At 40.6% G+C, this 12,731-nt stretch overlaps 1 protein-coding gene across 2 annotated transcripts in view; it reads left to right on the top strand.

The window, feature by feature from the left end:
* LOC146475212 (uncharacterized) overlaps nucleotides 1-11,957 on the top strand; it is a 48,140-nt gene extending 36,183 nt beyond the window's left edge. Inside the window, exons 1-8 of one of the 2 annotated variants that reach the window (XM_085116111.1) lie at nucleotides 1,348-1,530; nucleotides 2,528-2,620; nucleotides 3,658-3,819; nucleotides 4,383-4,460; nucleotides 5,130-5,197; nucleotides 5,731-5,856; nucleotides 7,269-10,505; nucleotides 11,184-11,957. In XM_085116111.1, the coding sequence (XP_084972237.1) occupies nucleotides 2,530-2,620; nucleotides 3,658-3,819; nucleotides 4,383-4,460; nucleotides 5,130-5,197; nucleotides 5,731-5,856; nucleotides 7,269-10,493 (3,750 nt within the window). In that variant the 5' untranslated portion in view covers nucleotides 1,348-1,530; nucleotides 2,528-2,529 and the 3' untranslated portion in view covers nucleotides 10,494-10,505; nucleotides 11,184-11,957. Of the gene's footprint in view, nucleotides 1-1,347; nucleotides 1,531-2,527; nucleotides 2,621-3,657; nucleotides 3,820-4,382; nucleotides 4,461-5,129; nucleotides 5,198-5,730; nucleotides 5,857-7,268; nucleotides 10,506-11,183 lie in introns of those variants that run through there. The other variant, XM_085116112.1, reaches the window with a different exon arrangement.
* The last annotated feature ends 774 nt before the right edge of the window (nucleotides 11,958-12,731 follow it).

Below are 12,731 nucleotides of genomic sequence, written 5' to 3'. Positions count from 1 at the left end.
AGTCAATGGGATGTAATGATTTTTGTCGGCTAGCGTGGTAGTCGAGAGAAGGAGTCTGTTTAAATGTCCCCTCGCCTATTATGCGGCCTTGAAAGCAAAACTGTAACGGCCAACCTGATTGATTTAAGGTCCGCACCTGTGCTGCTGATTTTGTGTAACCTCAAGGCCTTATGAAAATCACAACTACGATTCTCAGTAAAACGAGTTTAGGTGTGTAAGGAAAGGAACATGCTTCTGCTGTTGATTTTGTCTAACCTTAGTTGGTCTTATTATTTAGGCAAAAGCAAAGGAACTGAAGCATAGCAGGCAGAAAACTTTATTAAGCACTACAGTACAAGGGTAAAACACCAGAAGAAAGGCAAACTGATCAGACGAGTCACGTTGTTTCGATAATTTTTCTTGGTAATAAAATCCTATTATTCCGTAGAAATCTGTTATTATTACTGTCATACTAGTCACGTGACCTATAAATGGCAGGTAATAGTCAAAATCTACCACGTACGCTGGCTCACACCCGGGAGGGAGTGTGTATAGTTTGTTGCGAGCCAACGGTTTCACGTGGATTCCCCCTGCCTGTAGCCTCCCACGCACTCTTATTGCGAATCCCCAGGTAATGGGCTTCTGGAATCCCCTAAAAACGACTGCGTGGAAGGCTACCCTATGTGCCTCATTTTAGAGCACGTACCTAGGTTTGACCGTGAGTTTGTCGTGACATTCCAGTTCCAGCAACACGGCTAGGTCTGCGGCAAAAATGGCGCCCGATTAATATAATTATATTTGAATTTAACTTTGTTTTCAACGAAGGCCTGTGACTCGATAAATGAACTTCTCCGAGAGTGAGTTTCCCAGGAAAGACCACACATCATCCTTCTTGGCATATGGCGAGGCAGATAAGCGTGTGCTTACATTAAGTTTCAAGCAAATTTAAGCAAGGTTTTTGACGTGCTCTCCTGAAAACGGGCCAAATTACATTCAAATTCGACCTTAAGTTTTCCAACCTTGTCATTAACATAGTATCGGTTACACACGTTTCTGTTCCGTCTTCGTTACACTTTTTTTTTGCCGGCCCAAGTAAATTATGGTATCCATCCAGTAACCATATTTGACTGTGTGTGTATAAACGTGACAAAATACCTCATATTCGTAACGTGTATGTGTGTCGCTCTCTCCTCCGCAGAGGCACCTACATAAAAAAGAGGAGGGAAAAAGAAATGAGAAGAAAATGTGTACTAAAAGGGAGCGCGGGGGACGATGGGGAGGTCGTGATTGCTTCCCATCATTCTCCGCGCTCCTTATTATTTCACTCTCCCCAGTCCCTTATTTGTCTCCGCTCGACCCCCGCGCTCCTTATTATCTTACTGTCTCTAGTCCCTTATTTGTCTCCACTCGAAAGCGGAAGAGGCCTCTTAGCTGAGGAGGAGAGAGTGTGTTTCGTGCTCTAGCTTCAACCAGTCTCCTGTTGCTCAGTGGTACATGTAGTTGGGTAGGTCTTCGCTGCCGTGCGACGGTTTTGAACATCTCGGGGACAAGGTTAGTGATTCGCTTCTTCTTTCTCAAGTGAGTAGCCTACGTTAAAACAGGATGCAGATTCGATTCGTCCTGCTTCTGGAAATGTAGTCAATCGGCCTGACCGAAGTGTGAGCGATAATTAAGCCTAAAGATGCTTATCATGCTACGATGATTGTATTTGTCCTGATTCAGGAGTGAAGGTTTGCAAAGGTGGACGAGTATATTCAGGTTCTGTTCTGTTATTTTAAAGCGCCTTCATGCGAAATAGATTAATTTCCGTTCAACTGTCTGTTTGTTAGACGTCTTTGAAATCAGCGAGTTAACAGCTTTTTTGTGTCGAAGGAAACTTTGCAATAAAGAAAGTTTCGTTTTCACAAAGCTACGATCACGAAGCTATATTTTGTCTACATTCATGCAGTGAAAAATGGCACCAATATGTTGCCTAATCAATTGGGGACGCCTCCACTGACAAGCTACTCATTTACATATATAGTGTATGTCACGCTACTTAAGTGTTCTGTTTGCACAGTCCAAAGTGGCTATTATGTCATGGGGACTTTAAGTTTTTAGTAAAAACCATGCCGAAAGTGAAACTAAGCACCTTTTCGTTTACGAAATACTTCTGAGAACATTAAGCGAAATATATTTCAAATTTTTTGTTCATTGTTCAAACGTTTGGGCCCATGCGAGGTCATTATAAAGTGCATTTAGTAGACAACCGAATTCACGTTGGTTGAGCATTCTACTTCTTGCTGTGACACCGCGCTAACGAGAGCCAACTAGCTCAAAACAGCTGTCCTCGGTTGCATTTTTGACTTTCGGTTTGGGCTCTGTCATATCGTGTAAAGTTTTCTCCGCAGTATTGGCCTTGCTTACTTTAATTCTAAAATTTATTGCACGTGACTTTTATATATCATTATCATAATTTATTTACCTTACTAAAAAAAAAAGAAATATAGAATTTACATTGAGAAATATGTTATTGATTCGTGGATATTTGGATTCTTTTGCACGCCAGACATGGAAGGAAGACAAGGCAGATCTTCAAAAGAAAGCGAGGTCACACTTTCTTCGAGGGAAAAACTTGATTTTGATGAGGACAACTTAAGAGGTTAGAAAAACAGCTTCTTAAATTTCCAATCTTCCAGCGTTGATAAATTTATCCGAGAATTAAAAGGAGATCAACTGACAGGTATACTTACCAATCATGGGATGTTTTCTATGTAACCTTGCTATTAGTCTCACTCTGGTAGCTACAATCCTACACAATTCAAGTAAAAAACTAACAGCACCTCGGCGTGTTTTGCTTTGCGCGCGAATTCATCATTGATTTTGGGGGGAGGAGGAGGGCTGATGTCTTTTCCGAATCTATCCAAGATTGAATCTTGGCCAATTCAAATGAAAAATTAAGACCACCCCTATCCTCCTTTCAATGATGGAAAAATGGCGCGTTTTCCTTTGCGCGTGATTCATCATTGATTTTGGAGGGAGCGAGATAGGGGGTGGAGGGGGGGGGATAATTTCTTTTGTTATTCTGTCCAAGATTGAAGAAATGAAAAGGTTGTAGTTTCAAATAGGGAGTCACATCAATATCACAAAAAAATTATTAATTATAATGGCTTGTTTCATTTCAATTGTCTTTCACAAAGTACGAAAAGAGTGGAGTTTCAAACGGGGTTGAAAGATAAGTTCTACAAGAAAAATTGAAAGGTCGTTTTCATTTCACTCGTCGTCCGTGAAAAATAAATCGCATGACAAGTTTTGATATGGGAAATCGGAGCTGCGATTTGGAAGCTTTCCGTACAGATAACCACTTTCTTTTATTTATATAGTTAGTAATTTAATTTTTATTTGTGGGGGGGGGGGGGGGAGGGGTAGCGGCGTATGTTTTTAAGGCTTGGGGTGTGAGGCTGACTTAGTGATTCGATTGGCTAACGGTCACTTCACAATTCCGTTATACAATTATTAATTGTAGTCATTACTTTTTTTCCGCTGCCATCGATTTCTTTCTATAGATCTTTTCATGATCTTTTTTAACGCACGCGAGCGTTACTAGAATTTAGCAGATTAATTGAACACGGTCATTTTATATCCCTTTAACTGTTACGTCTTATCGATACTCAGCTGTTTCCTTACATTTTGTTTAAGCCATAGCAGAAGTGTACAAGAATGAAGGCAATGACGCATACCAGAAGAAAGACTATAGCAACGCAATACACTTTTACACAGAAGGAATTAAAGTGAACTGCAAGGATGAGGAACTGAATGCCAAACTGTACAACAACAGGGCAACAGCTTTTTTCTACTTGGGTGAGATTTTTTTTGACAACTAGTCTTTTTAATACTCCAAGACAAACACAGAAACGTCCACCCTCACCACCGTCCGAATGAAAGATTAACCCCGCTCTCCTCCCAAGGAACTTCATTGAGCCACTTTCTGGGATGAAGGCACGCGGCCTACATGTTACGGATCAGTGGCTGACACCATGTGATAAAACGTCTTAAATTTTAAGGGGTTTTTTTTCCAAGAGAAAATCTACAACCAAACACAGTAATTATGGAGACGTTGCATGTAGTACTTAAAGATGTCACAGGGATCCTGCCAATAGATTTAATTTGTAACATCCTAAGGAGTTTGGGGGTGGGGGGTGGGGGGTTGTGGATCTCCGAAGGTAAGATAAACTGAACATTTAACTGTTTTGGCATATCCTTTGTTTTTTGAGCGCAGCCTATTTTGGCGGTGGAGGGATACAGAAAACGAGGGAAATTGCTTCTGTTTTTCTTGTTCTTTTAAGTTCTCTTTTCTTTTCTTTTCTTTCTGCTTCACAAAATGCACTTTGTCTGTTTTATTATTCTGTCACGCTTTTAATCAGGTAACTATCAAGAATCCCTAAGTGATGCAGAAGATGCAGTGAAGTTGCAACCAACCTACATCAAAGCCATTGGAAGAGGTAAGGATTGTTATTCTGTCAACTTCACTTTAGCGCTTATAATATCTAGCACGTATAGAGGCACTTACATACGTACATGAAGGTACTTATTCAGCAAACTACATTTGCAGTAACATATTTCTCTCGTTTTTGTTGTTATTTACAACAAGGCAACAATGGTCTTTACAATTTGTAAAAACAAAAAATTCAGAAAATTCCGGTTAGGATGTAGATGGAAGACAAGTTTTTGGGCTGTGCCTGAGTGGAAAATTTTCGGGAGAAATTGAAATTCTGAAAACGTAGTCATGTTTTTCCGGTTGGGACGTTCTGGCCCCAGTTGTTCAAAGAGCGGATAACTTCATCCAGCGGATAAAATGTATTGGTTTGAGTACATTTTTATCCGCTGGATAAAGTTATCCGCTCTTTGAACAACCGAGGCCTGAATGGAAATTCGTGTTCCATTTAGACGTTTCGCATCTCAGTTTCGCAACACTTCCAGGCCCTTGGCTTTCACAGTTTTGCAGATGATTACGTTTGGCTTGGGGTAAACGAAACACGTTCTACTGTCGGATAGCAATTAATCCCAATCAAAATTTGCGGATTTTCTTGTTCAATTGTAAACAACCAATGTTTACCCTACCAATTTTTAAGGGAACAGAATGGCTTCTGAGAGTTTTTGTTTTCCGATAGGAGCGAGTGCCTGTGTAAAGCTTGGTCTGTATGAAGAAGCCATTACCTGGTGTGACAAAGGATTAGCAGTATCCTTAAAAACAAGTGACGTCTTTCATGCAGGTCAATTTTAATTACTTCCAAATAAATTACAAAGTTAATCAATGTGAAATGTAGTTTATATGTGGCGTGAAAACAAGCTTTACCGTGTGCAGCGTCACATTCTTAAGACTACGCCACTATTTAAACCCCGTTTATAACTAAAAAACGGTCTAAAGGTTTGCTTTTTGCTCTATGGTCGGCAGCAAAATATGACAGAACAATTCGAGCCAATCCTCTGAATTTTCATTACTTGTTAACGAACTTCCGAGTACCACCTGAACCTTATAAACTTTCGAGTAGAGTAGAAAATTGTAAATAAAAGTTTTCAAAGCATAACGAATCGGTTAAAGACAGTACAAAGTTTCCACGGCTGCCTTGCCAGTTTTTAAAATTGTTTCTTTTTTTTTTTTCTGACTGACATTGATTGAAGATCTTTGTTGATTAATCTCATGGGTTATGATGAACGATGCTTCTCTTTGTCTTTCAAATGACTTGTTTTGTAACTTGACCGTAAAAAAAGATTGACAAGAACAACAAAGCACTGATGGATTTAAGAAGCATGTCTCTTGGCGAACAAAATAAAACACAGCAAACAAGTCAAGGGAAGGTGGAACGCAAGCCTGGGAATCAGATAGGGTCAGGACTGGTAAGTCTCCTAACACAGAAAAGCTTGCTCCTGCTGCTTCAGATATAAAGATACTCGACGGTTCATTTCGGTGAAGATCTCCTTGGAAGGCCTAAATCGCCTAAGATATTTGAACAACAAAGAAAAACTAGCATTTTCTTTGCTGTTTTGTCACTTAAAACTTTCGTAACGTGGGGGATTAATTCCTTTGGTTTTCGAAAGGGACGAAAAATGTCGTTAAAAGAGTGAAATTTGGACACTAAGCTAGGAGTTTCGAAAAAATATAACAGCAGCTCTCTAAAAGGGACACTGTCGCGAAGATTGTGCTGCATGGTGGTCAAAACAGCTCACACAGTTGACAAAGAACCTCTTCAGTCTCTTACATCAAACTGCCCTTAGACCCATGGAGAAAAATATTAAATGAGTTCTCTAAGGAAGAATTAACTGTAATCAGATTTTTTGTGATTAATCCAAAATACAAAGGAAGAACTTGAAAAATTTGGCCAATTTTTTCAAGTTACAGTCCATTTCCATCCTAGTTTCATTGCACTAGCAGAATTATGGTTGAGAAAACTGGACAGTAATTTTACTGTTTCCATAGATACAACATGTTCCATTTTTGGCTATTCAAAGTGACACTAAAAATAGGTGACACTGCCCCTTTAATTTCTCTTCCGTAAATTTTATTAGGGTGCTTAAGCAACGACGACGGCAACGGCAACGACAACGCCGCAAAACAATAGGTTTAATGAGAAAAAACAATCGCTCTGCGCGTGCGTTTTACATTTTGGTACGTTTCTTTGCCGTCCTCTTCAAAACAACAAAGTGAAATGACCACATTTAAGGTTTTGTGGAGAACGTCAACGGGCGACGGGGAATTTTTAATTTTCTTTCTTAACTTGTACACCACTCCTACCAATTTGGTTCCTGGATAGTTCCCCATTTTTGTAAAAGTTGAGCGAGTTGAAATAATCGCTAAGTAGCACAAATGAAATAAAGATATATTTTCAGGCGGCGTTTTCGTTGCCGTTGTCGTTGCTTAAGCTTCCTATTAATTCAGCCAAGTAAGGAAATCGAACAGATCAAACAGTGTTGGGGGGAGGGGTGGGAGGGGGGATGAGGTAGTTTCCGAAGAAACTGTGATGCAGCGTTGGTGGAAGAGTGAAAATGAATATCAGTTGAGAGCAAACGTACGTTGCGATTTGTTTGTAAGCCCTTTATCAGAGCGAATCAAAAGGAAATGTTAGACTACACAAATAAATATCCCGTGGATAATTTACTCTTCTAATGAGATTTGAATTGTTGTTATCATTTTCTCTCGTATTTCGTCTGGAAACAAGGACGAAAAGACAAAAGCACATTGTAAGAAATCAATCAAATAAACAAACCAAAGAAAAAAAAAAAAGACAAAACAAAACATTTTATCTTTACAGATAAGTGGCAACCTTCAACGTTCCAAAAATGTTGACGATCGGTATTCGGAAGGCCATTCAAACCTCAACATTGGCAACGACTGCTATAAAAATGGAGATTTCAAAAAAGCCATTCACTACTATGAAAAATATCTGAAAAATAACAAAGAAGCGAGAAACAAGTCTGCAGAGTTACACGTGCATAATAATCTGGGCAACGCTTACCAGAGTATTGGAAACGTAGAAAAAGCTCTAGAATGTCATGATCGCTGTTTAAAAATTGCCAAAGAAGTAGGAGATAGGGCCATAGAAGGAAACGCGTATGGTAATCTTGGAAGTGCTTTTTATAGCATTGGCGACTTTGCAAGATCCATAGATTACCAAGAACGTTGTGTAAAAATTGCTCACGAGGTAGGAAACAGGATTGGAGAAGCGCGTGCGTACGGAAATCTTGGGAGCGCTTATTGCGGGACTGGCGATTTTGAAAAAGCCGTAGAATCCCATAAACATTGCCTAGAAATTGCTAAAGAAACAGGAGACAGGATTGGAGAAGAATATGCGTATGGAAATCTGGCCAAGGCCTATTCTAGCCTCGGAGATCTTAAGAAAGCGATTGAGTACCATGAACGCTGCCTAACATTTGTCAAACAGGGTGTAGACAGATACAAAGAAGCAATGGTGTGCTCCAATCTTGGAATTGCTTATTGCAGTGTCAGAGAATTCAAAAAAGCCATTGAATGCCATGAACGCTGTTTAAGTATTGCAAAGGAAGTTGAGGACAAGGCCGAAGAAACACGAGCATGTGGTTGTCTTGCCAGCACTTATTACAGTCTCGGAGATTTTAAAAGAGCTGTAGACTATCACCAGCGAAGTTTAAAGATCGCTAAAGAGATAAAAAACAAAGCTCAAAAAGCAACAGAGTATTGTAACCTTGGAACCGCTCATAACGCGCTTGGAGATTACAAAAAAGCGCTAGAATACCATGAACGCTACCTGGAGATTGCCAAGGAAGTTGGAGACAGGTATGCAGAAGCATACGCTTCTGGTAATGTTGGCAGTGATTATCACAATCTTGGAGATTTCAAAAGAGCGATTGACTACAATACACACTGTCTAAATATTGCCAAAGAAGTTAAATCAAGGTCCGAAGAGGGACGAGCGTACATTAATCTTGGGGACACTTTTCACAGTCTGGGAGATTTCAAAAAGGCTATCGAACACCTTGAGCGAGGTGTAAAGATTGCCAAAGAAATTGGAAACAGGGCGGAAGAAGGCCGCGCTTATGGCATTCTTGGCAGGGCTCATAAGAATATAGGAAATTTAACAAGGGCAATACGCTACCACAAGTTCTGTGTTCAAATTGCCAAAAAAATCGGTGACAGAGCTGAAGAAGGGCGCGCATATGGTAGTCTTGGCAGTGATTACAACGCTGATGGAAATCTCAGAGAAGCCATAGAATGCTATGAATGCTGTCTCAAAATTGCCAAAGAAGTTGAAGACAGGTCTGAAGAAGGACGCGCCGTTGGAAATCTGGGTAACACTTATTACAGTTTAAAGGATTTCGAAAAAGCCAAAGACTACTATGAACAGTGTCTCAAGATAACCAAGGAAGCTGGACGCAGAGCCGAAGAAGGACGTGCATGTGGTAATCTTGGCAATGCTTATCATGAACTTGGGGATTACAAAAAAAGTATAGAGTATCACACACTCTCTCTGAAAATTGCCACAGAAGTGGGGGATTTGGCTGCAGAAGGAATTGCGCATTCAAACCTTGGCATCAGCTATGAATCTCTTGGTTCTTTGCAGAAGGCTCTTGAATGCTATCAGTCCAGTGTGAGAACGTTAAATGATGTCAGGGCTCGCCTTCAGTCTGAAGATGACTGGAAAATTAACTTACGCCACGTAAATCAGGATAGCTACACTGCTCTGTGGAGAATTTTGTTGAAACTGGACCGATCTGTTGATGCCCTCGCAGCTGCTGAGAAAGGGAGGGCGCAAGCTCTAAGAGATCTAATGGAATCACAGTATGGAATTCAAACACCTGACATCAGGTCAGGTGAAGACGAAGGAGAAGCTATGCATGACATTGCTGGTTTTGTTCAATGCAGCACAATTTTTCCTGCCGTTAACGAAACTCGAGGCGTGATAAACTTCTGGGTTATTCAGAACAACAAAGACGTTTGCACAAGGTCAAAAGGAGTCGGGATACCTGATGATGTAAACAACTCCATACAGAACTTGATTCAGAGCACTTTCGCGGACATTGGAGTAAGAGGTCCTGTAAACTGTGAAGATCGTTCATTGGATAACCTTAGAAAGCCCTCTTCGCCCAAAGAAAAGTCTGATCAAGCACGATCTCGCTCACTACAAACTCATAATCAGAAATTGAGAAGATTATATGATGTCATCATTGACCCAGTTGCAGACTTGATTCATGGTGATGAACTTATCATTGTCCCCGAAGGTCCGCTGTGGTTGATTCCTTTTGCTGCCTTGATGGATTCAAATTCAAAGTACCTCAGTGAATCATTCCGAATACGAGTGATTCCGTCGCTAACAAGTTTGAAATTGATCATGGATTGTCCAGCAGATTACCACAATAAAACTGGGGCACTGCTTGTTGGAGATCCGTGCTTGCAAGAAATTCCCAATTGTGGTCTGGAACAGCTACCATACGCCAGAGAGGAAGTAGCAATGATTGGCAAAATTCTAAATACTGCAACCCTCACTGGGACAAAGGCGACTAAGGAAGAAGTGTTAAAACAACTCCCCTCGGTTGCTTTAGTACACATTGCAGCTCATGGTCGAATGGAAACAGGGGAAATTCACTTATGTCCAAATCCTTCACGAGCATCTCGTCAACCTAAGGATGAAGATTTCCTGTTGAAAATGGCCGATGTCTTGAAAAAGAGGCTTCGAGCAAGACTGGTTGTTCTCAGTTGCTGTCACAGTGGTCGTGGGGAGATCAAAGCTGAGGGTGTGGTTGGTATTGCGCGGGCTTTCTTGGGCGCCGGTGCTCGTTCTGTTCTGGTGTCACTTTGGGCGATTGATGATGAGGCCACTATGGAGTTTATGAGACGTTTCTACCAACATTTGGTGAGTGGAAGAAGGGCCAGTGAAGCCCTAAACCGAGCCATGAAATCCATGAGAGAATCAGACGAGTTCAATGAAGTGAAATACTGGGCGCCGTTTGTACTCATTGGAGATGACGTCACACTAGAATTTGCTGGCCATGGGAGCGACTAGATGTCCTTCACTGTAAGTAGACTTACGTTGTGCGTAGTGGAAGCTCCTTGTAGCTTAGTTCTTTTAGAATGCTCTAACTTCTAAGTATCAAGGAGCTTCGACAACGCACAACGTTGTGCAGAGAGGAATGGATTCTTATACTGAATAGCACAAATTTAATTTCAAGGTCATAAAGTTTTTAGGTAAAATTAAGCCATAAGAATGTTCGCTCAGTGCGTTTATATAATTATTCAGCGAGGGCACGTTGGATATAGGATGACAGATAGACAACTCGCAGCTACGCGCCTCGGTGGCTATAATCATACCATATCCAACAAGCGCAAGTGAAATAATTGTTTTATTTAAACCAATCATGAAATACTACTATATCATGCTAGAACGACCAAAAGACGACTTGATGACTGCTATTTCGCAGGCATGGCATATATGGCTGATCTCCCGTAGCCTCTGAGCCAATCAAAACTCTAGAATTTCATTCTTCAATAATCTAGTTTCAAGTAAAAGTTTGTTTTTCCTGGGGTTCAAATCTCAGCCCACCCATCCTCTTGTCAGAAGAAGGAGAATTATTATGGGGAAAATACATATATGTACTGATTCAGTAACACGAAATGCATACTAAAATCATATAATTATTTAACGCTTTATATTGTAAATGAGAACTCGTTGTCATCATTTTCAATAACCTTACAGGTTTTACAGATGCTTAAGAGAAACGCTGACTGCATCGATGACCATGATGAATTCCGAGGTGGAGAGAAAGGACTGGGACCCATCTCGTTCTTGTGTCTGCGTTGCTTTCGTTCAGCACTACCAAATTAAGAAGTCGTACATGTAGCATAAGTATCATTAAACTGGTGGTCTCTACGAAGGAGATTGGACAGTATCGCCTCGGCGTGAGCCTCAGCCTGCTACAGATTCTTCCTGGGCACTCAGTGGAAGTACCTTCAAGATTCTCTTTAGCCAAAGATACTTTTTTGTGTGAAAACAAAGACTTCTCTTAAACTCTTATGCTTGTCGAAATGCTTTTATACTGAGAATAATGTATTCCTCATGACCAGTGAGAGACACAGGCACTCCATGCTCTTCATTGCGCATGTGCCACACATTGACATTCAAATTCTAGCCATATCCAGGATGTTTGTCCCATGAACCTATAGCTTAATCTATCATTTCTTTACGTAGTTTTTGGTAGTTTTTTTTGAAAGTTGTGCAAAGGAACATACGAATAGTTTGTGAAGTTGATAATAATGTTTTGAACAATTTGAAGCTTTTTCTGCGTTAGATTTGCGCGAGAAAAGCTGTAGCCGAATACGTCCAGTCAATGTAATTCTACATTGTTTCCATATTAGGAACAAACAAATTTAACTTGTGTTCACAACAAGTTTAGTGTTTTCATTACTAGGAGGATTTTTACTGGTACAGTGATCGAACACAATACAGTCAACTCCCTTTACTGCGGACACCCTCGGGACCTGCAAGTTAGTGTCCTTAATAGTGAGAGACCGTTAAGCGGGAGTTTATTTTAGTCAAACGCCCTTAATTTATTTTTGCCGGGGATTTAGCTGCTGTCCGTATTATCGGGGGCGTCCGTTACAGCGAGGTGTCCGCAAGGCGAGAGTTGACTGTGATAGCTGCAAATAGCGCAGTGAGCCAGCCAGATCAAGAGGAGGTAGTCACCAAGCGTGGGAAAGCACGTACAAGGAAGTCACAAGTCATTTCCTAAGCTGATATAACACCTAATATGCTGAAATTTTGCAAGGTTACTAAAGTAAAGGTGCTCTTTCCATTTATAGACGTTTGTAGGGCTGGGGGTATACGTCATACCCCCAGTCATACAAACGTCTGTAAATTTTTCATTTTTCAACTTACATTTTCTCAGCTGATATAACACCTATTATTAAAAACTGCATCATTGTATAATGCAATTCGAGGGATTTGATTGGCTTAGCGGCCATGGTATATGAGCAATTATACCATGGCCGAGAAATGGCGACCATTACATTGCCTTCTGGTCGTTCTTGCAGAGCGAAATCAGTAAGATCTAGCAATATTTCTCGGTTGTTTTTAATAAAACAATTATTCCACTTACGCTTGTTGGATATGAGATGATTATAGCCAACTCGGCGCTACGCGCCTCGTTGGCTATCTATCATCTCATATCCAACGCGCGCTCGTGGAATAATTGTTAAATATGCTGAAACTTTGCAAGGTTATTATAAAGTAAAGGTGCTCTTTAGT

Source organism: Pavona decussata, unplaced genomic scaffold (assembly GCF_977016875.1).
Source record: "Pavona decussata unplaced genomic scaffold, jaPavDecu1.1 SCAFFOLD_85, whole genome shotgun sequence".
Classification (NCBI taxonomy): Eukaryota; Metazoa; Cnidaria; class Anthozoa; order Scleractinia; family Agariciidae; genus Pavona; species Pavona decussata.
The sequence above is the reverse complement of the archived record's forward strand: the minus strand, read 5'-3'. Positions and strand labels throughout refer to the sequence as shown.